This window comes from Coloeus monedula (genome assembly GCF_965178545.1).
Source record: "Coloeus monedula genome assembly, chromosome: 3".
NCBI classification, from domain to species: Eukaryota; Metazoa; Chordata; class Aves; order Passeriformes; family Corvidae; genus Coloeus; species Coloeus monedula.
In genome coordinates this window covers 41,015,825-41,043,686 of record NC_138783.1, presented here as the reverse complement: position 1 = coordinate 41,043,686, position 27,862 = coordinate 41,015,825, and the positions used below count along the sequence as shown (strand labels likewise).

Here is a 27,862-nt window from a genome sequence, read left to right as displayed (position 1 = left end):
CCCTTCTCCTCGAGGAACCTTCCCCTGGATGGTTCTGTCTTAGCTTACAGAATGTGTTCTGGAGAGGACTTTGGGGTCTGGGGCACACTATCCTCTACCTATGAAGCTTCTAAAATGTTTAGTCTCTCAGCTTGACAAACAAGTCCAAGAATGTAGGCAAAAAGCACTAAGAATACAGAAGTTGTAAAAAGGTATAACAGAAGTATAAAAGAAAAGGCAAAAAATCATCATGGCATCAATGCTGTTTGCATTTTTTTCTTTTAGCAGTTCTTAAATGCTTTAATATAAAAGATGGAATATACAGCTCATGTATGTGTTCATGTACACGTAACTCACCACTTTTCCACCAGATTTTGTTTCAGCTATACTCATTGTAAAAGTTTTTGTTCCTTTGTCGTAAGTGCAGTAATGTTTTACCCATGTAAATCCAAGGGGTCCTAGAGCAAAGAGAGATAGTATTAAAAGTAACAGTCATTTTATCACTATTATAGTTGGAATTAGATAAGAGCAGAAAAATGAAACATAGCAGCACCCACATACAGCCTACTCATTATTTAATCTGAACATGTTTTTCAGGTATAATTTTCAAATATTGCAGCTTGATAAGGTTGCCCAACAAAGCTCCAGCAGACTGACTTTCTTTGGCAACTGGATGGGTAACAGCATTCTATTATGGTAAAAAGGCAGGAAACAGGCCAAGAACAAAATCTGAGGATTTTTCTGCCTAGAAAATACAGTTGTGACTTTATCAACCCAAGGGAAACACAGCTCAGTATTAGATCCTTTCTCTTAGGGAAGCTTGGAAGTCTGGTATTAAATGCAGAAAACTGAATGAAGTCAGAAAGTGAGACTGTATTTTCATTTACTTTCAGAGTTCTTGTCAAAGGTAATAAATGCTTTTGGTAGTATCATAGAAAGGCTGTTCTTCTACGGGTTACCTTAAGGGAGTGGGTAAAATGGCACCAGCTCAGAGAGAGATTTAATCTTATGTAGTTAAACACTGACAGATTTTTTTCTATGAAAAAAAGCAAAGGAACTGTGCACTCTAAAACACATTGGTTTAGAGATGAGGGATAAAATGCAGGGTGGCAGAGACAGTGCCTTCAGCAAGAAACATTGGCCTTTTATGCCTTGGAGGGAAGAGGTGGCTGTAACAGTGGTGCACAACTGACCATGTCCACAAAATGACACGCACATGTTCACAAAGTATACTGTACTGTACTTAGGGATTCATTTTTGTTCAATTTGGATAGCTATAGGTGAGATCTACAGCAATCCCCAAGTAAGTGGATGCATGCCTTATCCTAGAGAGGTCACATCATACTACCTCTTAATCCTACTCCAAGTATAGGATCTCTGATGCAGATGTTTTCACTGCTGGATTATTTGGGCACTGTTGTGAACCTTTAGTGAATCTAAACACAGAACCCTCTTGAGCTTAAGCTCAGTGGTATTTTAAACTTGGTTCACACTAATGCAGTTTAGATACAGGTATTTATAAAGTGTTCTTTGCTGTTGAGGACATGGAGTGAATTCTCCCACAATTTCCAGAATTCTCTTTACATCCTAGAAGTACAGATAAGATCTCCCATATTTTCTGGAAGTTCACTGTAGCAAAGAGCAACACAAGTCTCCAGATTCTTCAATGAGAGTTACTCCCGAGAAAAACATGCTAGTGATTTTTTCAAGCTACAGTATGTACAGACCTATCAATTCTTTTTAAAATGTGTTGTGGTTTAGGAATGGTGTTCCCCAATTTAGTGTTCTTACCAAAACATGTCAAACCATGCACCACTCACTTCCTCCCCCATCCTTCCCCTCTCTCCCCTGCAGTGGGCTGGAGAGAAGAACTGGAGGCATAAAGGGTAAAGATCATGGGTTGAGATAAGAACAATTTACTGGAGACAGCAATGAAATAAGACAACAAACAGCAGCAGCAACAACATTAATAACAGAGTGTACAAGAGGCAAATGAATCACATGTGAGTGCTCACCACATGGAAACACCTGACAATACCTGAGCGCTCCCTCCACCACCTTAGGGACCCAGAAGGGATCCCTTCCCCCATCCCCAAAAAATGATGAGAGATGGTCTTGAATGAGGACCTAGTCATGCCCAGCTCCTGCCTACTGCAAAAATTAACCCTGTCCTGTCTGGAACCAAGACAAAATGAAAGACCTCTGACTTTTAAAAAAAAAAGTGCCTGAAGGGGTTCGTGTTTGGGGGTTTTTTTATTGTTAAAAAAATTAATTTTTAATTTTATTAAATTAAATTAAATAAAATGTGTTGAAAACAAACCTAGTAGTTTTACCATAGATACAAAGGCTTTGCCTTCTCAGTGTACCCACAAAGGTGGTGGTTATATGAGAGACTGCATCAGTCCTGTTAGTTGGATGTCAGGCAATCCAGAAATGTAACTGTGGAAATTTACATGGTCTGTTACGCTGACTTTGAGAAAGCTCTCCTATTGCCTGTGTTTTGGAAGAAAGTAAAGTCAGGAACTGAAAATTCAAATGGTTATGTACCCTCAGAAATTAGCTGTTCTGCTCTTATATTTTAAGTTATTTTCATTTAGCATAACAGAATCTGTAATTATTCTAAATCAATTTTTCCTCTGACGGCAATTCATTATCTCTTTTAGCATATTGTAAGAAGGATGAGCACTCTCAATGCAGTTTTAGATGAGTTAAGAAATCACCTTTTTTCGTTAAAAAATTGTAGCCAGACACCTGCGTTGCAACTTTAAGTTTGTTACTCTTGGCGATCCATCTGAATGAAAAAAATTTATGGCCTAATGCCATTTTTTAACAAAAACCTATGTTTACCACCATGCATATCGGTAATAAATATATATGTAATTTACTCTCAAGAACAGCAAAGATTTAACCCAGTTGCTCACAATTTGAAAAGAACCCATAGGATAATGGTTGTAGGCAAGTAAACTTGCATGACAAGGAATTATACAACTAGTACCTTTTCCACTACACTGTGATTACAGACCCTGTTACTGTTACTCCAGAATAAAAAATTCTTTTCAGTAAGAAGATGTCAAGTTGGCCTCTCACTATTTAATGAAGCACAGCATGTGCCCAGTGCTTCACTCCTTTTCTCCCTCCCCCATTAGCAGGGCTCAGTGTAATTTCCACTTAACACAGATTTCTTTTATGATTATTACTCAATTAAAAATAGACTGCCTTCTTAAAACTTGCAGCGCTACTGAGGATAAAACTAGCCATGGTTAACTATGGTAAGATGGTACTCAGATGACCTTTTCTTACATCTTTGACTTCCATTAAGTGCATGTTCATTAAGGTGGTTGGATCAGAGGGGGTCTCTGGTACAAGGTGCTCCTGATGGCTGAACTAAAGGTCCTGTTCAGGCAGGGAAAGTACAGGAAACAGAAGGCAGCCAAAGCAGAGTCTCTGGAGTTTGCAGCAAGGTGCAGGGCAGCCAGCCAGAGCAGAGCTTGCTACCAGTAAACCACTGGGGCAAACAACAGCACGGAGCTTCTCTGTTGTACTTACGCTTCTCCTGCACATAGAGATAGCCTTCCATTGTCCATTGACTTGGTGGTCTGTAATCTTGGTTGGCTGATTTCATTCTTTGCATGAGTCTTTCCACTTCCTGCCTAGTGCTTTCAAAGTTATTCCGAGTCTAATACCCAGAAAAGGAAACAAACAAAACCCCACATTATCTCATGCAAGTACCAAAATAACAATGAACAACTAATTACAAATAATGCCCAGGAGACTGTATTGGAGATCAACAAAAGCATTTGCCAGAGACATAAAATGGGGGAAAAAGAAAAAAAAAGCAATAAAGAATAATACTCTTCACTGCTAGAAGCCTAGAAATAACACACTAACGAAGAATTCAACTTAAGCACACAAATGGAAGGAAAACATAGCCAAGAATAGCACCATTCCTCTTCCTGCAGGTCACTAACCTCAGACAGGAGGTCATTTCATATCTTTAGGTATGCTTACACAGTATTTTGCAGACAGATCCAGGCATTCTCTCTGTACACTCTGGGATTCTCAGACAGAAGCCTGGCTAAACTAGAAGCTGCTGATAGCTTAGGCCTAAACCTGAAGCAATAAGACCCACTCAAGCACTTAAAATACAGTGCAGAAAACGCTAGTTTGGGTTAAAGCCAGGCTAATGCATCCAGACAGCTCCATTTTCTACACACGTGGAAGAGACTGATGTTCTGTGTATCCATATCTGCAGCAATGTCACAGGTCCTGCTGCTCAGAACAGTCAGGTTACTGGCACTGTCATGAACAGGTTTTGATAGGACTATGCAAACACCACAGTTCAATACAGCAAAAATATGGGAAGTAAGAAACAGGTCAGAAGTGGCAGAACTGTGCCAAAAGCATGGAAGAAGTGTGTCTGTCCTAAATATCATGTGTGCAACCAGGCATCTGAAGCAAACAATTATGTTTGGTGGATAAGGTGGATAATAAATAATAAAATAAGGTGGATTTTCCATATTTGCTAATAATTATATGCATGTAAATGGACGCCTTTTCCTAGGGAATTCAGTGAGGCTAGGGTTTCTCTCTGCACCTAGCATGGGATAGTAGAAGAGAATTATTGTGAGGTGCCAGAGTTTTGATTAAATATCAGATATTGAACACTCTGTTCCTATAGGTCATAGAGAAGAATAAAGATGTTTGTAATGTTTCTACAAAGTCATCTATGGACTCAAATCCTGACTAGTCAGAAAGATACTCTCAGGATTTTATACACCAGTGAATACCTCTCCCTTTCCATGGGCCATTTGTGTAGTTAGTTGCACAGTAATATAAGAGTATACATACTTAATCTTGATCTTGAAGACAAACACTATCATTAGAGAGGGAGGTAAAATTCTAAACGGAACTTTTCAGATTATGTCCTTCAGAAGAAGTATCAGTTCAGACCAAACTTAAGAGAGGTAATTTTGAGACCTTTAAGAAGGACATGCCATTGAAGGAATGTCCCCATTTTGAGAGCTTATCTCTGTCTATTAAGTTTTTAATGACTACTTTTAAGCAGCCAGGTCGTTGAATCAAATTACAGAAACCAAAGCCAAATGGACACACAAAGTATGCCACTGGCCAACTGATACAGTTAAAGCAACAACAGGTCATGTTAGAACATGGTGACCTCTTAGGAGCTGTTAGTCTGCTACTACTTTTCCACAGGTGTTACTGCTCCTGCTCTAACCTGTAGGACATTTTTAAAGCAGAAACAGCAGTTCAGGTCAACTATTCTTCAAGACCTGAGCACACAATGCAATGGAGAGGAGTACTTTTGACAGCTACTGACAGGCTGAACACACTTTTCCCTGTCATCAATTTGTCTTTACCTTATATAAATTATTTCACTTCAATCTCATGCTGAGTGAGGCTCTGAATGACAAGTACATAGAGAACCAGCTGGCTAAAAGGAAGTTGTGTATCTAGATCTGGAACCAGAATTTATACTGCTGTGTAACAGGAGTGAGTGATGTACTGACCCCACTGTATCTTCATGTATATGTTTTCTGATATATAATTTAAAAAAAATCATAATACATTGATCCTTCTGTCTAACTTCACATCTCCCTCTACCTCTGTTATCCATTTACAACTTCAATTTGTGCTGATATAATATTTAGAAAACATTAAACTATTTCTTAATTAAAATTGAAAAAAAAATCCTTTAATAATTCTGCTTCTGTAGAGACATGCATAGAAGAAACATATGATTACTTATAACGCCAGTTTTGGTCTGTGCTGGGAGCTCATGCTCCTCTCAGAACTTGCTGTATTAAAATAAGCAAATCTCTGGACTGAAGCACATTTTTCACCCTTTCAGTGAAACTGCTGTGCAACAACACTGACCCCTTGTGTCTTTATCTGAAAGCGTCTCAGTAGCAAACAAAGTAGAAAACACAAAATTTGAAAAGACAAGGGGCTTTACAGACAGAGACCATTTGCATTTTGATCCAAAAGGAAAAGGTTAATCATCTAGGAAGTTCAGCCTTATTTCCTCAAGCAGCATTTAAAATGAGATCTATACCTATATATGAACAAGAGATGTAAAAGGGAAGATGGAGCAACAAAAAATTGTCCAGATGTGTCTTTTCTTGAAAGAATGAAATGGACTTAAATCTCTTAAAAATTTAGCTCTGGACTTTGATGTTACTTGTCAGGAAAAATGTGAGACTTGCCCAATGCTGACATGTTGAACTTCACTTTTTACCGTACAAGCAAAGAGTGCGTAAACTTCACTTAAAAGCAAAGTGTGTGAAGGTATTTTGTACCTACTTACTTGTTTGTCCTTGGAGGAGTAATATCTGGATTACACAGTGAAATAAATATACACTTGCATACAGCAGTTATGATGAGTGGAAAAGTATATTGATTAAAAGCATTTTAGTCATCTTTGATAACTATGAAATTTTTGGGCAGTTGGTGACCAAAATGGGATCACGTATGGCTCTGACTACCAAATCCACACCAATCTACAGCACAAGATCCGTCTGCTCAGTTGAGAGCAACTCTCTACACAAAAAAGAGATCCTTTCTTCTGGTGAAACTTAATGCTCATGAGAGTTGCTCACCATGGAAGAAAGTCCCACTTACTCTTTAATGGTACAGAGAACAGCCAGAGAATGGCTTCCCAAGTATACTTTATATACAGTGGGAAGTTAGCAGACAGCAGGACAAACTGTATCATCCCATACCAGCTGGAGCATTTTTGGTACCTCCACTTAGTCCAGAAGACAGGCCTCACTCTCAAGAAAGCTTTTATACAAGCTTAAAATCTATCTGGACCACTGTGTTTTCTAATAAAAACTTGGCTGCTGCCCCGTTTTTCTTGTTCTTGCTCCCAAAGTGTTGATCTGGAAATCACAAATTAACTATCCAAAGTTATTTGTTGTCAGGAATCTTAATTATATTAATGTTACAAAAATAATTTTACCTATTCATATATGAATTTGATCTCACCTTACTAAAACATTGCAAGATTTAGAGTTTCAATGAAGCACTGTAAGTCTACTTTAATATCCTGAAATTAGCAAATTAAAAAGTTGAATTATGTAAAATACAAATCGTCCTTACATTCTGCAAGTTGAACTGCAGTTGCTGCTTGTATGGTGCAAACTCCTGAGCCAGTTCATATCCTTCATGGTAAAATGTAAATAGTCCTTGAAGAAACGCCAAGAGCTGAAAAGGTAAAATTGAGAAGCATTATACATTTTTAACTCCTGGAACACTCTGTGCTTTTACGCTCAAAGGCAAGGTTTTGCTGAGAAGGAATCCATGGTGAGACCTTAAGAAAGAGAAATGTTACACATGCTTTTGCGTCATGAAGTTGTAATTTCCATAATTTAATTCACTGTCCTAGTAATTTTATCCAGTATTTCAGCTGGAGTCTTTGCTGGCATGCATTTTCCAAGTTTAAAATTTCAGAGCTGAAGTGTTTTTTCTTCAAAATATTTTTTCACTTTCTTCATAGTAATTGCCTGGGCTATGACCTGTTTTCCACAAATGAGACTAGAAAGTATGTTTTGGATAGGTTAGCACAACACAAGAAACCCAGACAATTTCTTCCTGCTCTGAACAAAATGCAAACTCTATTTGGTATGTCTGTGATTGACTCCCACAGAAGCACCGTAGTCTGTATATATCCAGTTGAAAAGTCCTTTTTGAAGTCTGATTTAAAACAATGTTCAAGTAGTAAAAGGTACAACCAGATTTAGCTCTTGAATTAATGCATTCCTGCCATCTCTTAGTTTTAAAAGCCTTCTAACTTATTCTGCTTTAAATTTGAAAAGTGTTTTGACATCGCTTTAAGTCATCCTACCTGCTGTTAAATACCAAGCATTTAATTTCTTATCATGGACTGCTCTCTTTGTATATCTAATTTAGCTTACAAAAAAAGAGTAAAGAAAACAAACAAAAAAAGAGATAAATTTGCATTTACAGTAACATAAGTTCTAACAATAAAAAAGATTTGCCTTAGTATATTACACCATTATCATCTGGGCTAAGTAGCTGGCTGTCCAAGCTGTCTCCTAACTCATTAAAGAACCATATGTATTCCAGAGCATAATTCTTTTCCCTTTTTCAGAATGATTCAGTGGAAACATTTATCTCTCTTCATTGACTACTGAAGTAGTCTAGATTCAGGCAACAAAAATGTCATCATTCATATTTAATGTGCTTGCTTTGTGTTACCAATACCATCGATTACTGGAAGTGGAACGCCGTAAAGGTGTAGTTTTTACTGCACTTATATTTTCTTTACATTTCCTCTCAGCCCTACTTGAAGAATTGTAGCTAAATTGTTCTGCCTTCTCTTCCCTATTACTTTCTAAGAAACTGCTGAGAGCTCTTTTGCTGCATTAGTAAGTTAAAGCAGTTGGAGGTGAACAGATCATCAGTGCGAGCACAAATACAAAGTATGGCTGGGAGAAGGATTCTGCCCTTGGTTTTTTATTGGTATTGTAGGATCAGATGAAACCCTGGCCTCAGGCAAAGATGGTGCCCAGAATCCCAGGCTGCCCAGTAAGCCAGTCACGGAGCCTGAAGAACTGAGAAGATCCTTGGACATAAAAGCAAGTTTTTGTGTGGGCCTCTACAGTGGATGTGAATTCCTGAACCATATTCTACCATCAAGCAATGAAGGCAATGCAGTCTCAAGTGGAGGGCTCCACATCTTGTATAAATCATCCCAGTTTAACATGATTCATCTGTCCAGCTGAAATCATTAGCTAAGGACTGGACCCTGAAATCTCTTACTGATTATTCAAGTGTTTCTGAGGAAGGTCCAAATACAACAGTTTGTCGTAAAAACATCCAATTGTGCAAATAGACAGAAAGAGTTCTATAATTTTCTATAATTCTAGACTATAATTCTAAATTTCTATAATTCTGGAAAGTACTACTTAAAGGAAAAGAAAGAAAATTAATCTTCCTTTTAATGAATAAAGTATAAAATAAGCAAATTTTAACCAAAGCTCTGCTTTGGCTCCAGTTATGTGAAGCCTGTGCTCACTCTAGATTCAGTTACTCATCAGAGTCCCCAGCTACAGCTCCTTCAGATGCTGCAGCACAACTACTCCTGTGCTCACTCTGACTTGGCCCAATCAAAAGGATGTGTGGATTAACATAACCTGTAAGCAGGAGCCTGCTGCTAAACCCACCCTTTTCAGCTGAAGAAATACTGCAGGAGTAACACTTAGCAAAACTGCAGCCAGATCCCGACACTAAAGCACACCAAAATTACAATAAAGAACTAGTGGGACAAGCTTTCAGTATGTCAGCTTATGCCTAAATTTCAAAGATCAGTTTAAAGAGCATTTCAGGAGAATAAACTGTATACATTTCAGCTCCAATACTTGAAGAAAAACATTTTACATCATACAAAACACTTTTATAGAATACACTGAGAAATACCAAGGAAAATATTTAACACAAGATGGCAGCAAAGCTGAATTTATCAGAAAGCAAAAATACAACAGCAGCTAAAAAAAAACCCCAAAACCCTGAGAAAAATCTGAATTAATTTTATTTAAAGTACTTCTCAGGTATTCTGTCAGTTGTGCATTGCAGAGGATCTGGCCTTGAGGTTTTCCTGGTTAAACACTCTCTAAGCACTTAGGAAAATAGGAATAAAAGAAAAGCATTATGCAAGTCCTAGATCAGTGTGTTTAAGTTCTGTGTTGAAACATGACACTGAGGATGGTATTCACTTCAACGTATGTGTCACTAGCAGTGGAAAAACAGGGATCAGAAAACGCCCTGTACCCAATGGGCCTGTGTTGCTAAGGCATCTCCATAATCACATCCATCAGGACAGGTACAGCCAGAGCATTGTATGGAAGAGATTTAAAAGTCAGGGTCTTTTGTCCTAGGCTTATGCTCATAGTGGGTTTTTCTTGTTGTTGGCATTAGAAGTGGCACTCTTGCTAAAGGCAGGCTCATAATTTAAAGGAAATTAATATGAAATAGTATAAAAATAATATTAAAAACAAGACTAGAAAACCTGCCCCTTTTCCTTTCAAAGAAAATTTTCAGAATGTATTTCGAGGTGGTATTCACACATAAGGAGGTAATTTATTTCATCAAACATCACAAACAATGCCTGATGCTTTCATATCAACAATTTTTCATTTTAAAAAGTGCCTTATAGTTTTCTCATTCTGAGTATCTATTCAGTCACATCAGTAAAGAGTGAGGTCTGAACTCCAGAATACAAAGCTACTCACCACACCAGAGCCATGAGGATTTCAACACAGAATCCGAAACAAAACCCAACTACTTATTGAGACTTTATTTATTTTTATGTAGAGCTGCTGACCTCAAGACTGCCTGGTCGTTTCATTCTCACAGGAAGAAGACTGTACTTAGGTTTCGGATAGGGAAGGAATTTAACCTTTGGCCTGCAGCACATCAGCCAGAAGTCCCTGTCTCCCTGTTTTCTTTTTATTTATAAGCAGATAGCACTTTTTCTTCAGATTAAAGTGAACATAGTTAATAATGTAGAAAATGCAAGAAAGGGAAATTCAAATTTAATGGCCACTGTGAAGTCTCATGGAAATGCATGCAATTACAGGCAGCGTTTTTTGGTTGGCTGTTCTTTTTTTCTTCTCTTTAAATAAACATTTAACAGACCACCCCTCACATTTCAGATAGTTTACTGCTTATGAACTTTGTGCCCTGATTTCTACAGGACAAGGAAGTCCTGGCATCACCACAGGACAAAGCAGAACTTTAGGAAGGTGTTTGCAGTATTTTAACAAGCGTAAAAACCTCAGAAAGCACTGTTGGCTTGGACTAGCTTCTTTGGGATCACAAAAGAAAAGCTAGCAAGACAGATTATTGTCACTTATTTTGCTTTATTGTTTATCTTGCTGTAAATTTGAACACTAATTTGTCCCTCAGAAAAAGTTTAAATTCATGATCTGTAGGAAAACCTCAGTTGTCTTCTTTTCTTGGAAAAAATCAAGATCTAGGAGGATCACAAATAGGAATGTGTCAGTTACTCACACTACACATTAGCAACCACTTTGATCAAGATGCAGAGAACAAAGAGAAACCCAGGGCGTGAGAAGCAGCTGCAAAAGTCTACTCTAAATACTACAGTCTTCTACTCACTGTATGAGTCATTAGCATCTGTACCCTAAAATCTTTCCCCACTCTCCTCCAGGAAAGAACATACTCCACTTTTACCAACTTCTACTGCCCTAGCTGTAACCCACCTGGCAATTTTTGATAGGTTACTTCTCCCACTCTGGTTCTCAGATTTTCTTTATCCTTTGGCATAGAAAAACTGAAGGTCTTGAAAGGATGTTCAACAAATCATTTGCTTTCCAGTTCTATTCCCATGTCGCAAACTTATTCTTCTTTCACATGGGCATCACAGTTTCCTCCTTCACTGCACTAACAGATTTATTTTGTTAAACTCTCCTCCACTGAGTCTGTTAGCAAGATGTCAGACTGAGAATTATAAGAAGACGTGACACTGTGCTGATAAATCAGAGGCACAGGCAGCACATACACTAGAATAACCCACAACCATCAGAGCTCCTGAGGAGGCATGTCCATGCAGACAGATGACCAGGAATCTTCTGCCATGCACACCTTCACAGAGCACACAGAGGAAAATTCATAATAAGACAATTCTTTTGATACCTGATTTTAAAGTGTTAGGCTTTGTCCTTATCTAGACGTTTCATCTAGGAGCACATGCTCATACTTCCAACATCACTTACACAAACATGAATTGCAGAAAGCCTTTTTTGAAGTCTGGGTTTTTTTGGTTTGTTTAGTTTGGCTTTTTTTAATCTCATGGTATTGCTGATTAGTACTTTTATTTTTTTGCATAAGGCATTTTTAGCCTTATGTGTTTTCGCAAATGCTTTTATTTCAGCATGTTGTATGCAACAGATTACAAACAAAAATTAAGAATTCTGAAGATTCAAAATTTTGCAACTGATGTTATAATTTAATCTCCATCTATATCCAGACTGATTATAAATAAATTCACACCCAAAGTCAGAAGACATTACCTGCAAGGGCTATCATTACCCCGTCACAAGAGTATTTCCTGTACCTTTCCCTGGAACATCAAGTATGTCATACTGGGCTGAACGCCTACTGATGTGAGACAGCATGGAAACAGATACATTCAAAAGTAAATTTTACCTATTTTAACTATGCACAGTTGCACAGTATTTTCCAATGTACAAGGTCTTTTCAATACAGAAAGTTTCTGTTACATTAAAGGAGCATAGAGTCTTCTCTACTAGGGTCAGAGCTAGGTCACGATTGCTAGATTTTTCCAGGATGTGAGTGTTTTGCAGAAGGAGACAGAGACACACACTCTGGATTAATCTGTGACAGGTAGAAAAATGTTCTTATTTAGGAATGCGAGTAAAGTTTTAGTCTCCAAGATTTGGCAGCTATATGCCATAAAGATAGGATTTCTGTAAGTACTGCTTGCTGAATCCAGGTTCATTAGTTTGCATCAATGTCAAACTTTCACTATACAATACACTGTCATCTCGTGGAAAGAAGGTATCTGAGAAGCTCTTCTTGGTGACACAGGGTGTTAGAGATGTAATTCAACCCCTTTCACAGTCAAGAGTGCTGCTTCAGTAGTTACAAGGAAGCTGGGAGATGGTGTGGAGAGAAAGTTACACTCATCATGTTCCTCTCTGACAAGCAGTGCTCTGCTGTGCTCAGTGTGCTTAATAGGAAGGGACACATGGCATTGGAAGTTCTCTGTCAAGGGCTATAGGTACTAGCTGTATCAGGCACCTGGCAAGCTAGTCCTGTCTGTATGACATGAACAGTAGTAATACTGCTACTAGGCCACAGAAATATGTCTGTATCACATACTGAAGCTGCTTTTGGTACTGACTGACCCAGAAGAGTTAGGAGTGGGGGATGGAAACACAGAAGGAAATCCCAAACTTAAATACGGACATTGAAACACAACTTTATCTTACTCTTTAATGGCATGTCAACATATGCTTTCCTTTATTTGCAAAGTAAACTAAAGACAGATGACTCCACCAACAAAAAATAAACTTACCTATCCTACAGAAAAATTGATTTTTCACTTTACTTCATGTGTAACTCAGAACAATGTCTGTGTACACTGCCTACATAAAATATTTAAATTTAAAAACTGGCTCAAAGTTTAAGCCATTAAATCATGGTATTAGGAAACATCGATTATGTGCTGCACAGACACAACATTACATGATGTCCCATTAAACTGTTACGCACACTTAAAGTCATCAGACATTTCACTTGACAGTAGATACTACGCTCTTACATAATCCTTTAATAAACATGGGAAGTGCCCAAGCCAAGATCTTAATGTCTGTCTATATACAAAGAACCTGCATTCAAAACTTTAAAAGGGAGCAAAAAAAAAGATATTTTAAATTCAATTTTCAGCTTTAAATGCATGCATTCTAAAGAAAATAAAACAAAACTTACAGGTTCTACAAATTCAAATTTCTTTTTCTCTTGTACTTCTTGAATTTTAAAAACATATTCTAATGATGCTTCATAAAAGTTCTGATGTTCTCTGTCAATCTGTGTATCTGCCTAAAAGACAAAATGAAATATGGACATTATTTTAGTCCTTTAATTGCTTTAAAAACAGGTTATGCCATTTACAAACAGATCTTCCATTAGATTACTTTACAAGTTTCATAGGATTTTCTTTCTGAAAATTAGAATACCTACTTTAAAAAGCTAAATGCAAGTTTAAGAAGTTAACATTACACATTTCAGCCTATGCCTTTTACCTGATCTTGTTTGGTTTCTTCTTTCTTTTTGCACTTTAAGGGTCTAGTTTTTAGGAGAGCCTGGCAGGAAAGAAAGGTGGCAGCAGGTACTTGGTATATGCAAGTTTAGAAAAGGAAATAGAAATGAGCAGTGTAGGAATCAAGGACAGACAAAAAGATAATTATTTCTATTGAAATATTTGAGTGTCATATGTACTGAAATCATATCTGTTTTTCAGGTTCAAATACCTTCCCAAGAAGGTATTTTCTTTCTTAAATAGGCTGTCTTTAACAATGACATCTCGCAACCTATTATTTTATAGTATGAGTCATATGTTCCTGGAATGTAAACACATTTAAGTCCCTAACCTCATAAATCAAATATATTTCAAGTTTTAATTTTCAAGTTACAGAACTACAAGGCAATTCTTGTCAGAAGCGCCTGACTAATACCACCCAACATGGAGATCCAGTATCAGAACAGTGTCTTCTGCCTAAATAGCTAAAGAATTAACTCTTATCAGCTGATAAGGAGTAATAGGCTTTTATCCTCAATTTAAACAAGCCACAGGAGAGGGAACTAACAGACAAGCAGTGTAGCATGTAGATAATGTTTAAAGAAGACATGTAGATTCCGTTTTAATTCATCCATCTTCATAACAAATAATTTTTTCAACAAATCCCTTCTGCGCTGTATTAGATTTTGCTCTTTGGTCAAAATATTATCATTGATCAACAACAGGAGTAAGATCGCCTATTTTTGACATATGTCAGTTAAAATATAGAAGGATACTTCTGTATATTCTCTAGTTTAATTCTGGCACTAAAAATAACAAATGCAGGGAAATTGGGAACGCTTGATGTTGTCTTCCCTTGACAACAAACTTTAAACCAGCAAACACATCATAAAAAAGATTCAGTACTTTTAACAGTACAAAAGCAAAAAGTCAGTATTTTCCTTCAGGCAGCACTTGGCCATCAACAGCACCATATATAATTAAGATTGCTTCTCTACTCAAGGACATGCTACTATTGTGCTTCGGCTCTAGAGGCTCTTAATGATATTGATCCACCTCCCTAGCCCAGTGTTCCAACACCACTTCAACACATGGGCCTCGAGGATATGTTTCAAATTATTCAGTACCAGCATTTCCTTCCAGTGTCTGTTAAAAAAACCCAAAAATTCAGTAAACTAATAATATGAAGCTGAAACCAAGCATTCAAAATTCCAATAATGAACCACTCTACCTCAAAATTAACTCTGCCATTTGCCATTCATACAGTGTGTTTGGCTACTGTTTTCCCTGATACTCTGTTCATAGTTTTATTTCACAAAAAAAATCTATCACAGTGCTACATAGCTGAAAAGAAGCAGTTGCCACCACTGTGGGACGTGATTCAGCAAACCCTTGCTCACACAAATGCCATCAATAAGCACTTGAGACAGACCTCAGCTCTCTCATTTAATTGTACATAAATAATGAAACCTAGTTTTAGAAATGGTCTCTTTTAGGCTTTGCCTCAGGAAAAGCATTTAAACATCTAATTAAATCCACCTCTATTCTGAACAGCATTTAAGCAGGTTGCAGTTGAAATGGTATTTACAACAACCAAGTGCCATCTCAAATATGGATTAAGGCCATAATCACCACCAGTGAACAGGGACTAAATCAGAATTCTCCAAATATATATTCTGTAGAAGCTTATGAATTTGGGTGAACACCAGAGGATTCAGATTTGTAAGAATCACTTTGAAAAGTGATCTTAAAGTTTCAAAAGCTGAAAGGACTTTCATATGTTTTTCTGTGACTTCAAACTCCATGTAAAAAATAAAGAGATCTGATGGATATGATTTTGAGTCTCTACCTGTATGATACATAGTCATAGTGAGTAATATTTTCATTGATGTAGACCATGATTACAGTATATATACCAGAAATTCACATAAGCTTGGACACTGATTCTGGAACAGATTTCAGAGAAATGAAATCAGAAGTTTATTAGATTTTTCACATCACTCAATTCTGCCCGTTGTCTCCTCCACTGTGGGCTTCTGTAGGCCGTGAAAAGACACTACTAGAAAGTTTCTTTTTGATGCTAAAGGAAAAAAGCCTGTGTAAGTTTACCTGTGTAAACTGCACCAGCAGTCTTCCAGGCTCTTAACATATCCAACACATTTCAGTTGGGTGAATATATGCAAACTACTCTCTAAAGAATATGTTCCAGCCATCAAACTTCAGATGCATAATTAAGGTGTTCTCAATAGCACTCAAGTGAGACATGTAAAAGAACCCAACAGCGTACAAGGCCTTTGCTAATCCCAGTACTCTTTAACCCACATAACGTGGGTTAAAGAGTACTGGGATTAGCAAATTCAAGGAAACAGTATTTTTCCCATGTAGCAGTCAAAAAATGGTATTCCCATCTCCCTGAATGCATGACATTGGCTTGAGGCATGGACTGCCCATCTCCTGCCCTGGGCTCCAAAGCCCCACCTGCCAGCACTGCTTGGTGCTTTGCTCATGCCCTGCTCTGCTGTGGCCTGCTCCAACAAACTCCATCCTGGTCATAGGGGCTGTAAGTGGGGCTCACCCAAATCACTCTGGATGAAAGTCAACAGCTATCTTGGATTTCAGGTCAGGAATGGAGCCTGGCCTCCTTTTACCTACAATACAGACACAGGCCAAAAATCTCCCTGGTTAACAATTTTAGTACTGATTTGCTCTTGTACCTTCTACTTATGGTGGGCCTATGTTGCTGATTCAGCACATCTACAGCTACAGAAAACTGGGAAGACAGAAATGGCAAGTTATGCCCTTTATCCTTTATAAGGGAGGAATCTAGAAAAGCAGAAAACCTCAGCCTCGGTTACAAGATTTTAAATCCAGATATGTCACTTAAGGACACACTGGAAAAAATTATTCTGGTTTTCCATTAGTTTATAGATGTGAGCCAAATCCACTGTTTTTCTACCATAGTTTATTAGATTCACAGTTGTTACTTTGCACTTCAGTTGCTGCTTTTAGACTGTAATTATTCTCATGCCTCAAGAGTAAAATATATTATTTACTTTATATTGTTTCTATTCTAGAGCAAATTAATGCTTAAGTTCACTTTCCCGCATTTTGGTAAGAATTTCTATTTTTTTTTTTTAAGCTGGGGTTTAGCCTCTAACAGAACTGCTTCCTCATCAGTACATAAGATATCTGGGAAAAGTAAGAGCTCTAACATACACGTGGAACAATTAACCAATCCTATATAACTAATGTCTTATCTAGACTGATTATTATATAGACAGCAACAGCAATGGAGGCATATAGACATTATTAGAAATTTTGAATTTCTAAGCCTTATTTAATTTGAATTATAATATTATTGGTAAACATGAAAAAAAAATCCTATGACGTGACTGAGTGATGGTCACGCCTTTGGTGAAAATTCCATCTGCAAACTAATCCCCATGATTTAAGAGTGACCATGGCAAGAGTAATCCCATCAAAATAATTTTAAACTACTTTTGGCACAATTCCCAAAGTGTCATTGATATCATATTGCTGGGTTTATTGTAATTTGCTTCAAAGACAAATCATATTCATTTCTACCAGCATACTGAAAAGCCTTGGAATCCTCCTGTTAAACTGGAAGTCTTCATAGTTTGTTTTTTTTAACAGAAAAGTGTTAGCCAAACAGACTCTTCAAAGCTGAAGTTATAGATATAATTTCAGGGCAATTTCAGGTGCCTCAATCTCGGAGTAAGATGAAAAAGAGGAAAAAAGAAGCAGAAAAAAGTATCATTAAAGTGATCTCAGTTCAGTCTTCTGGATTAAAATTTATGCAAAATAGAAGCTCAATTTCATCAGTTAATATATTAAGTAGCAAACTCAAAAGCACTTAATTTACTTTCAAATATTCCACATATAGCTTATAAAACCCACACTTTTATTGTACTAATATAATTCCATTGTTGCAACCAATAAACATTAGCTGTACTTGAAATACACAAAGTTGCACACACAGAATATTGCTTTGTTAAAATATTTAATACCTATTTGGATCTTATTAATCCCATTATAGACACAACAAGCATGACTACCAGAAATCACCACAATTTTACATTAATAAAATACAGCACGTCGTGAAGAGAACCAATTCATTATCATGATTTCTATGCAAATGTGACACTAGGTAAGAGTGTGTTCAGTTCTTACATCTTGCAAATGAGATTCTTTCTTCTTTGCTGACAAATTTAAGTGCTTCTCTAAGATGGAATAATATTTTTCACTTTCCTTGTCAAATTTCTTCTTCCCATCCTGAAAAACAAAATATTCCCAAGTAAAGTATTTGACTAAACACAGCGAACTTATATTAAAAGAAATAACAGGTGCCAAAATATGCCTCACTACAAAACCACTTTTGTTGGTTCCAGTATTTTTAGGGTTTAATTCTGAATTGGACCTAAAGATACTAGGAGAACTGCTTCAATTATTAAAAGCAATAGTAAGCAGGAATTTCCCCATAAATAACAAACCCATACAACAGACTTGCATGGTTTGCCACAGAAAATATACATGGATTTTATATGGGTGGTATCTTTCTAAGCAGATGCCTAATACAAAATAATCTTCCCCAAGTTTTCTAAGTGTACCTAACTGCCACACTGCCTTTACAAAAAAGAAAAAAAACAAAAACAACCCCAAAAAATCCCACCAAAAAACTACTGAGGAGGAGGTAGGTGAATATAAAAAATGTGATGATATAGGCCTTATCCTTGGCATTAAAGACTAATATGCTTATTTTCCACCCACACTCTTAAAATATGAGGATGACGGAAAAGCATATATGTGGTTGCAAAATGAAATTGGTCCAAAAGTCTGTTTCCAATATTATTTCAATGTGTCTGAATATTTAAGCTTGTCTCATTTAAAAGTTATCCTGCGTTTTTCCTTTCCCACTTCTCTTTGTTTTTCCCATCATGTGCAGCCAATCCTCACATTTCTACCAAAAAACTATTTTAATACATAATACAAGAAAGAGCTACTACTTTGAGTAAATTAAGAAACATCTTATATTCTGCAATCAGATTCAGAACTCATACTTCAAAACTTTTAAATCTGCTATTCTGAAATTTAAATCTGAAATTTAAGAAAAAGATAGATTTCTAAAAAGCTTTTCCATCTTTCAAGAAGAGCCAAATTTCAAGAAATAGGAGAACTGATTGAAGTTGATATCCTACCAGAGTATTATTAGTGATAAAAATATAATTTTTAATTACAAAATTATATATCCCCTAAATAAGAGCAACTTTCTGCTGGTGATTTTTATAATTTTATTGAAGTCCTAATGATTAACAAGTTGAATATTTTGAGGAAAAAAAAAGCTTCAAGACAAACAGTCCTATTTAAACACGTGCAAAAGCTATTAATGACAGAAGAACTAATTACTGGACATCACACAGTAACATCAGGTCATTTTAAGAACTGCAGTGATTTCCTTCCTGACTCCTCTCTCCCTAGAAATTTTTATATACAAAACAAATAACTAGCTTGTGTTTCAGCACCACCCTGTTCTCCTTAGTCATATCATGGGAAAGTCAGGTCAGTCAGAAAAATAAGAAATAGGAGGAAGATTTTAATGGCATGAATTAGCACTTATCAAACAGCTGTAACAAGCCACTTACTGATCAGCTTCAGTGACTAAAGCTCACAATGGTAATTATACTAGATTGTAAAACACATCATACACTTTCTATCCAGCAAACAGTTCAAACATATTTACTATGAAAAATATGCACAATTTAATGTTCTCATTACCTCCTTTAGTATGAAAAATATGCACAATTTAATGTTCTCACTACTTCACAACAGAGATACCTTCAAAAGACACCATAAGGAAAAGAAGGCACTTGACCCAACAAAATACTAAATAACAATACAGAATAATTACCAATGCCTTCTATATTTAATTACAGATAAGCAGATATAAGGAGAAAAAAGTAAAAAAGGAAAAATAAAAGATTTTATTTTGTTTAGCAAGTGAAAAGAAGCTATAAGGATTATCTTCCAAAATCTTTCCCAAACGCATTCTTGTAAGAGAGAAGGCTGAAGGCCAGAGTTGTGACAAATGACTAAGAAGTCAAGAAACCAACTCTTGTGGGACTGAAACCATAGGTCAGTTCCACAGCCACAGTTTTATTGGAGAATATTCAAGTGCCAGGTCTTCATGATGAAGCAAGAGAAACCTGTGTATGAAGCTGTGTATCTCAAGAGCACCTTTGGTCACAAACAGGAATCCAGTTGATCACACGCAACACACATGTACCTTTTGAATAAAAGGTGCAGTTAGTTACATACTGTCCTATCTTCTGAGACAATGAAGTTATGTGCTGGACTAGAAATAAGAACCAGATTATTTTAAAATCCAAGTGACAAAGGTGTCCAAGTCACCATCTTGAGGAAATACTCAAGGGCAAACTTGATGCAATGAAAAACGTCAAAAGAATTACCTTTTAGGGCTTTTTTCCCCCATGCAATTGAAAAGTGAGAAAGGAATCTTCCTGATCACCATATTTAAGCCTCTGGTCACAAGCTACTGGAGTTCGGTGGTGGATACGCTGTCCACTAGACCACCTACATCAGAAGGTAACTTGACACAGCTTTTGACAATGAGGCCTGGGTTCTGATAGCACACACTACACATTTGGACTTGAAGTTGTGCTTGCCTTTGCTGTCTCAGATGTCAGACCAAAGGGATGAGCCAAGGAGCCATGGGCAAAGCTCCTGCAGGATTACCTATTTCAGACTGGGATCACGCAGCCTAGCCAGTCCGTCCGTCCGTCCTTCCTTCCTTCCTTCCTTCCTTCCTTCCTTCCTTCCTTCCTTCCTTCCTTCCTTCCTTCCTTCCTTCCTTCCTAATTCCTTCCGAATTCCTTCCTTCCTTCCGAATTCCTTCCGAATTCCTTCCGAATTCCTTCCTTCCTTCCCTGATAGATTTATGATATGAACAGTAGGTACTCATCTTGCCTTGTGACCTATTTGTCTCAGAACCAAGCTGATCAATAGGTAATGAATGACCCAAAGTCTGGTCAGCCGCTTGAGCTCATGTTGACATTAACATAACTTTTACCAACAAGCTAAAAAAGAGTCTGAAGTCTAAGCTGCTTGGTGAGAATCAAAGAAAAAGGTGTGACAATGGGACTTTGCCATCTGAAATACCTCCACACAGCACATCAAATATATATCAATGCCAAGAGGGGGCTATTGATACATCTAATGTGGCTCCCAATGAGCCGAATCAAATCACTTTTATTTTCTGCCTTGATCTATAAAAAAATCTGTGAATTACATATCACATCCTCTCTTTATGTGTAAAAAGAAAAACACAAAAAGTAAATGATCACATCTAAACAGATAAACCCCCCCCGACTGCCAAGAACAAGAAAAAAACAAGTTCAAATAAAGTAATTGTGGTTTTATGGCATACTGTATCTCATGTGAAGCTTCATAAAGATCTCCACGACACCATCCATAAGGAAACATGGAATTTGAAGGCTCTCTTGGTCTTCTGCAGGCCTCCTCCAAGACTGCACCTCTGCATTGTCACAGATCTGCTCAGCCACTGCCTTCACAGTTTTTATACAAGTTAAGTTAAAGAGAAAACTACAAATTGGAGTTTCCTCATCACCAGGACAACCTCTGGCCCAAGTGCAGTGTTTTCAGACACAGTACATTTGATCAACCTCTTCCTTCTTTTCCAGATTTAGAAGACCTTCTTCCTTCAAAGGTAGAAGTTGACAAAGTAAAAAGACTAACAGAAGTAAACTGCAAATAAAGATGTCTTAGCAATTTGGACTGCATTAGTGTCTTCACCCAGTGATACTCCTAGGAATAAGTTTGCAGCAGGACAGTGTTTCTGGCATTGCTGTGATTACTCAGACATGTTTCTGGGAAAAGTATAAAAAATACTGGCCCCAACAGGTGAGTGAGTTTCGTTTGCTTAGAAGGTCCTTCACTGTGCCAGTAAAACCCACATATTTGGATGTATTGAAGCCTCTGAAATCTGTTTACTTAATAAAAATTAACAAAAAAAAAATACACTCAGAAGCAGGTGATTCATGTTCTGGACGAGAAGAAACACTTCAGTTTATGCCAAAATAACTCTTGTCTCACACACACAGTCGGTGACTCACAGCACACAGGCGCATCCTAACTGGAGTCACAGACTCAGCTTATTCCAGCTTTATCCTGTTCTTCTGCAGCCCTCAAAACACATACAGCCCCTACCCAAATGAATAACCTGAATCCCAGCCCCAGCAATCTGTGCCCATAAGACTGAGAATTCTACTCTTCCACATGCTAGGAGGTTTTCAAAGAAAGTTTCCATGCAAAACTATCTCCTCAAAGTTTAGGAGACAGATGATCGCTTTTGCCTAGGTTCCACGTTGGATCAAACCCCAAGGAGAAGAGACGTGCTTGGGTAAGAAAGCTCATGCTGCACTGTTACCAGAACAGATTGCACCAGCCATGACACAAAGCTTAAGGCATGTGGCCATTAGGAAGATGCTAATTCCTGACCTCCATACTGTCTCTTATCCCCTTCAGACTCCAGCTTCCTTTCATCCTTGCACATCTTTCCTGAAAGTAAACCTCATCCTTTCTCTTTGCCCTGGAAAAGTATCAACCATTTCTTTCAAAATATCAGGTAGAACATAGGAAAAAAAACCCATCCCAAATCCATATGAGATAATTATTTGGGTGCAATAAAAAAAAAACTAAACACAGAGAAAGAGAAATTACGTAATATTAATCCTTGGTGTGTTTTACACTGATGTGTAAGTCACCAACACCTTTTGTCTAGACCAAGTCCTGCAGACTCTAAACACTGCAAATGTCTCTGTTTAGTTGTTTAACCATTCTCAGTGCATCAAGCCTTAAATCAGTTCAAAAATATTTACAGTTTTAAATGCTTCAAATTTCTAGGAACCCCATTAGGAAAGCCCTTAACCACACACCCAGCTTCCAGAATTTAATGGAGCCTTACTAACTTCCAGTACCCTCTTGAGAGACTTAAGTCATGTAATACCGGATCCAGGTTTAATTCCTGGTTTTACTCTCTCTGCTCAGATTTCCTGTATAGTTTTATTTCAACACTGATTGGACAACCTCCAAAAAAATTATCCTTTCAAAAATGAATTTTGCTTGAGATACTACTAATTATAGGCATGCCAGTTAGAAGTTTAACTCAAAAGATGTTCTTGTATCCCTCTCGTTTTACAAATATTTATGGCTGTGAAAAGACCAGACATCAACTATTAAGAAGTTTATTAAAAATTTGACCCAATTGAGTTAGACAGTTTTTGTCCTGTTCAGAAAGATGTTGATTCCATGCTGTAACTAATCATATACATGCTACAAATCACTGGCACTATTTCTACAAATTTTACCCACTAGCTGTCTGTATTTTTAGATATAAAGCAGAAATAGTTGTTTTATTTTGAAGTTGACTTTCCTTTTCCAGAGGGAACATCAAGAAATCTGGCATTTTTATGATGGTCTGCCACTGCTTTGTGTGCAGTATTTAATGTCAAAATTGTTACATGTATCTTCAAAATTATTACATAAATGATTGCTCTTTATTTGTCCAAAAAGAGTCTCTGCCATCCTTCTCATTCATTTCCCTTTTTTTAGTTGCAATAATTTTTGGTGTTATATTTATCTATTAGCAGAGCATAGCTACATCTTGTATTTGTCCATAAAGAATCTTTTTAACTCTTTGTCCCAAAGTTCATATTTTACACTTTAACATGCTAATCCTTAAAAAACCCCAGCAACGCGTTATCCTTGTGAAACCATAAAATAAACATGTTCTGCAATAAATTATTTTAAAATGATCAAGAAAGGAAATTTAACCAGAAATCATTGCAAAGAAACTATTTGGAGAAAATATGTCAATACCTTGAAAAGATGAGAATACAAAGAATTAGAAAGCAAGTGAACATTGTGAAACATGGCTGTGATGATTTCTTTCTTCCCCTCACAGAGAATTAGTACATATTTTTCTCACCTGCTCAAGCTGAGGTGAAGAAACTGTAGAAACTGGCACAGAAACACAACAGTAAGACTTGAATATAGATCAAGTCAGACACATTTGTCAGTTGAAGAACCTGAAGGCAACAGTGAACTCTGCAGAGATAAATAAACCCGCATCCCTTTTCTTTCTCTTTGACAACTGCAAAAACGTCAATTTTTGCAGCAACAGACTGGAGATGGTTCATTGCTAAAATGTTAGACTTCAAATATATTTTTTCAAAGCCATCTTTTTCATTACCTCCCAAACAAAAATTCAAATTGTATTTCTACAAAATTAATGGGATTTTGTTTGGAGTTGTAAGTTTGGGTACCATCTCTTACTAAGTACCAGGACATACAAAAGTAGAGCTGTAGACTAGAAAACAAACCAAAGTCTTGGAAAGACTGATTTGAGGTAAGATCCTATGGACTTCTTGGAAAATGTGGAGAATCTCAGAGTCTCACAACTTCTCCTTTGAGGAGAAAAAACATAAATTCACCTTCCATTTCATGTTGCCTAAGGTTTTGTTGAGCATTCTCATGGAAGTAGTTGGTGAGTTGCTGGCTTTTGGTTGGTTTTAGTAAAATTGAAATTATCATTGGCATCTGAGACCAGAGGCTGCATTTTAATAGATGTCTGGATGGGAAGAATTTCTCTTTGGTAGAAATTTTGATTTGTTATGTGAACACTAAAGGTTCAAGATCTGGCTGAAAGAAGTCACAAGCTTTTTTTTTTCCAGAAGAAAAAGTGAGAAGGTTATATAAAAATCCTTCCCTCCTCCTCTTCCTCCAAAACAGAATTTAATGTATTGTTAGGCTATAGGGTTTCCCCAAATCCATAAGAAAGTTAGAAGGTTAAAGGACATGGCTCATGTATTGTTAGCAAATAATTTGAAGTGAAGCAAAGTTGTACCATAGTTCATAAAGAAATTCTTGTTGATCGACATAAAATAGGGTTAATATAGTCATAAATTATGTCTTATGTTCCTCATAACTGCTAGTGAAAACACTTCCAAATTGAAGCTGAATGCATCATGTAGAAAATTAAATGTCCAAATGACTATAAATTTTAAAACCAATTCTTTACTAAAAAAGAACAACCATATGCAAACCATGATGATCCAGAAAACAATATAGTATAAGACACAAATAATTATAATAAAAAGAACATATTGCAACTACGGAGTATAACAAGGCAATAAACTTGGAATACAAGACTGTTTAGCAGCATTAAAGCTATGAAGACAGATATTAGAAACTGGCAGTTTAAAAAATAACCTCAATTAAAATCAGGTAAGGAATACATAAAACTGAAATATACTTGAAACAACCCAAAACTAATTAAACTGGAGTTCACATCTGTGTAAAATACTGAATAACCTTGCAAGAGATAATTTACTTTCAGGTTCATAAACTTGTAAAGAAAATTTTATTTTCCCTCTGTAATGCCTTTAGAGATCTAAGTATCAGGTACTTTCAGAAGTGTATCCTGGAAGAGGAGAATCCTACAGTCATTTCCTAATAATTTTCTATGTAATTCCATCAGATGTTTTCAAATTAAAAAGCAGATACTGTTAACTGAGAAAATGCATTTGTAGGATGTCATTCGTTTCTCTCCAAAAAATTCCCTCTTGAAATGGAAACAAAAACATTAGAAGTTCCCAGCACTGCTGTGCAAAGACGTGCAAACCTGCCATTACTGTCAGGTCACAAAGCAGGACATATTAAACTCCCTGTTATTCAGCTGCAGAGCTGTCTCGAGTTTATTTGGCATTTGCCGATTCCAGGAGTAGCTGCTCGATGTCTGGGAATCTGCTAAATTCCTGCCCAAACAGCAGGACTGGTAAGTCTACACACGTAATCTAGTTTTATTGCTTTACTAAATATGAAGTATTTTTGCTGGAATAGCTTACTTAGGGTATTATCAAGTTACTGCTTAAATAATATGGAGAAGCCCCCTAGAACAGCAGAAACTGACTTCTTAAACTTTTCTCTGCATCAGGTTCAGGATAGCTTTCTGAAGTTGAAAATATTTTATCGTAACAGGAGGAGTTTTGTTCCTGTATAAAAACTTACGACTTTAAATGATTTCAAAATGAAAGCCATGTTTTTTAGGAATTCATGAAGAGGCCATTTCATCTCCACAGTTAGCAACATCTTTGCTTTGTGCACTAAGGGCAAAGATAAAGAAAAAAGCTGCAAAGAACAAAATGTCATTCAAATAAAGCAATTCTGACAGACCATCTTATAACTTCACATACTCACTGCTTTATTTTAAAAGCTGAAGATAAAAATATCTCTTTCTTAACTAGCAATTTCTTTTTTTAAACACTCTTTGGGAATCTCCCATCTATGCCAACCAATCAGCCAACATCACTGATCTCAGTGGGCCAACAGCACATTCAGCACAGCTCATGGTCCCAGGGCACCTCCAACGTCATTGCAACAGGACTGCACTGCTGACCTCAGGAGGAACTTGAGGCGTGTTATGAGAAATTTTTTAGATTAATACACGCAACTGGAAACTGTGCTGTTTACAGATATTTGGGGGAAAAAAAGGAAACAGTCTGGGGTCAATGTCAGAAGTGATTTTGTTTTGTTTTGTAAGCATCTATTTTTGGAGTCCCTTTTACAACACTGATAAAAGAACACAAACTATCACTTTGGGGTTAAAAGTTATGTCTCTCCAGTGGCGTTGTTAAACTCACTCAGTGCTCTCAGATTACTTCTTGGGGGTGGGGGTTTAATCTTCCCATCAAGACAAGAATCTGAGACCACCCCTTCTTGGCAAACTCCACAGGAACAAATGGTTCTGTGGTAGCTACTATAACCTGACAGGTCCTGAAATAACAAAGCTGCTTTATTTGGTGGAAAGATGGATCTCTTGATACTCCCATATCTACCAAGACACATTAAAGTTTCAAGCAATGATGTCCATTTTTGTTACAGTAACAGAAGTGATACTTCCTGGACACTATCATCCACTTCACTTTGAAACAGAGCTATTTCAGAGTTTGCTTTACCAAAAGCAAAGCTGCTATATTGAAAGGAGATTCAAATTTGTATATTCACAGGCCCCTGCAGAGCCTGCTGCATAGATAGAACAGAATACTGGATGAAGGGAAACCTATGGCAATAGAGCTGATCAAGTGATTTTCTATTTAGAACAGCAAAAGGCAACTTCACCATAGGTGTTGAATAAAGACCCATAGACCCCACATCATCTGAGAAATGTCCAAACAACACCCAAACTGTAACTATAACCATAACTATTTTTATACTGTTAACTACACCACAAAACAAAGGGAAGCAATGCAGAAAAAGATCCTTATTTTCCCCCGAACTGTAAAAGAAAACCCCAACATGCAACAGAATAAGATTACAGATGAATTCATACTCATGTATAAAGCCTCCTGACTTAAGCATTAAGTGTTCAGTATAGCTGTGGCACTACACAACATCCAGTTCTCAAGTAATCCATGAAGTAATCCCTGTAGGGCAAGAGAACGCAGCTGCCTTTGTCAAAACATAATGAATCTGGTTTGATAAAGGACGCTAAAACTAAGGATGGAGTCTTATTTTGAACAAGGGGAGAAAGAGCAGGGGACTAGGTGCCTTTGAGTTGATGAATGAAGATTGACATCTTGTGCAGGGAGCAAAATACCAAACTCTCTGCTTCTTTAAGTCCTGTCCTGCTCTGTACCTGGGCAATTGGCCACTTCCTGTATTTCTCTTAAATCCTTCTTGGGAGTTTGAAAGTCTCATCAACAACCTTGAGACCTGTTTTTCAGGTGTGCAACATGATCCTGTCCATGCTGTGGCTAAGAGCAAGGCTAGAAAGAAAGTAACAGAAGAGTAGTGCTACTGCACTCTATTTGCCAAATCCTCCATGCCCTGAAACACTCAGAAGTTTAGTTCCCCTGTGAGCTGGATATTAAGTTTTAAGATCAATGTCCTTGTTCATACTTTTGATCACAGCTCAGGACTCCAGCAGAATTCTAGCAGCTGTGC

The 27,862-nt window shown here is 37.1% G+C and overlaps 1 protein-coding gene across 1 annotated transcript in view; it reads right to left on the bottom strand.

The window, feature by feature from the left end:
- ARHGAP42 (Rho GTPase activating protein 42) overlaps positions 1 to 27,862 on the bottom strand; it is a gene marked incomplete at both ends in the record, with an annotated part of 144,051 nt that overhangs the window by 28,923 nt on the left and 87,266 nt on the right. Inside the window, 5 exons of the mRNA XM_082278463.1 lie at positions 337 to 437; positions 3,526 to 3,655; positions 7,099 to 7,203; positions 13,495 to 13,605; positions 17,996 to 18,097. Of these exons, the coding sequence (XP_082134589.1) occupies positions 337 to 437; positions 3,526 to 3,655; positions 7,099 to 7,203; positions 13,495 to 13,605; positions 17,996 to 18,097 (549 nt within the window). The remainder of the gene's footprint in view (positions 1 to 336; positions 438 to 3,525; positions 3,656 to 7,098; positions 7,204 to 13,494; positions 13,606 to 17,995; positions 18,098 to 27,862) is intronic.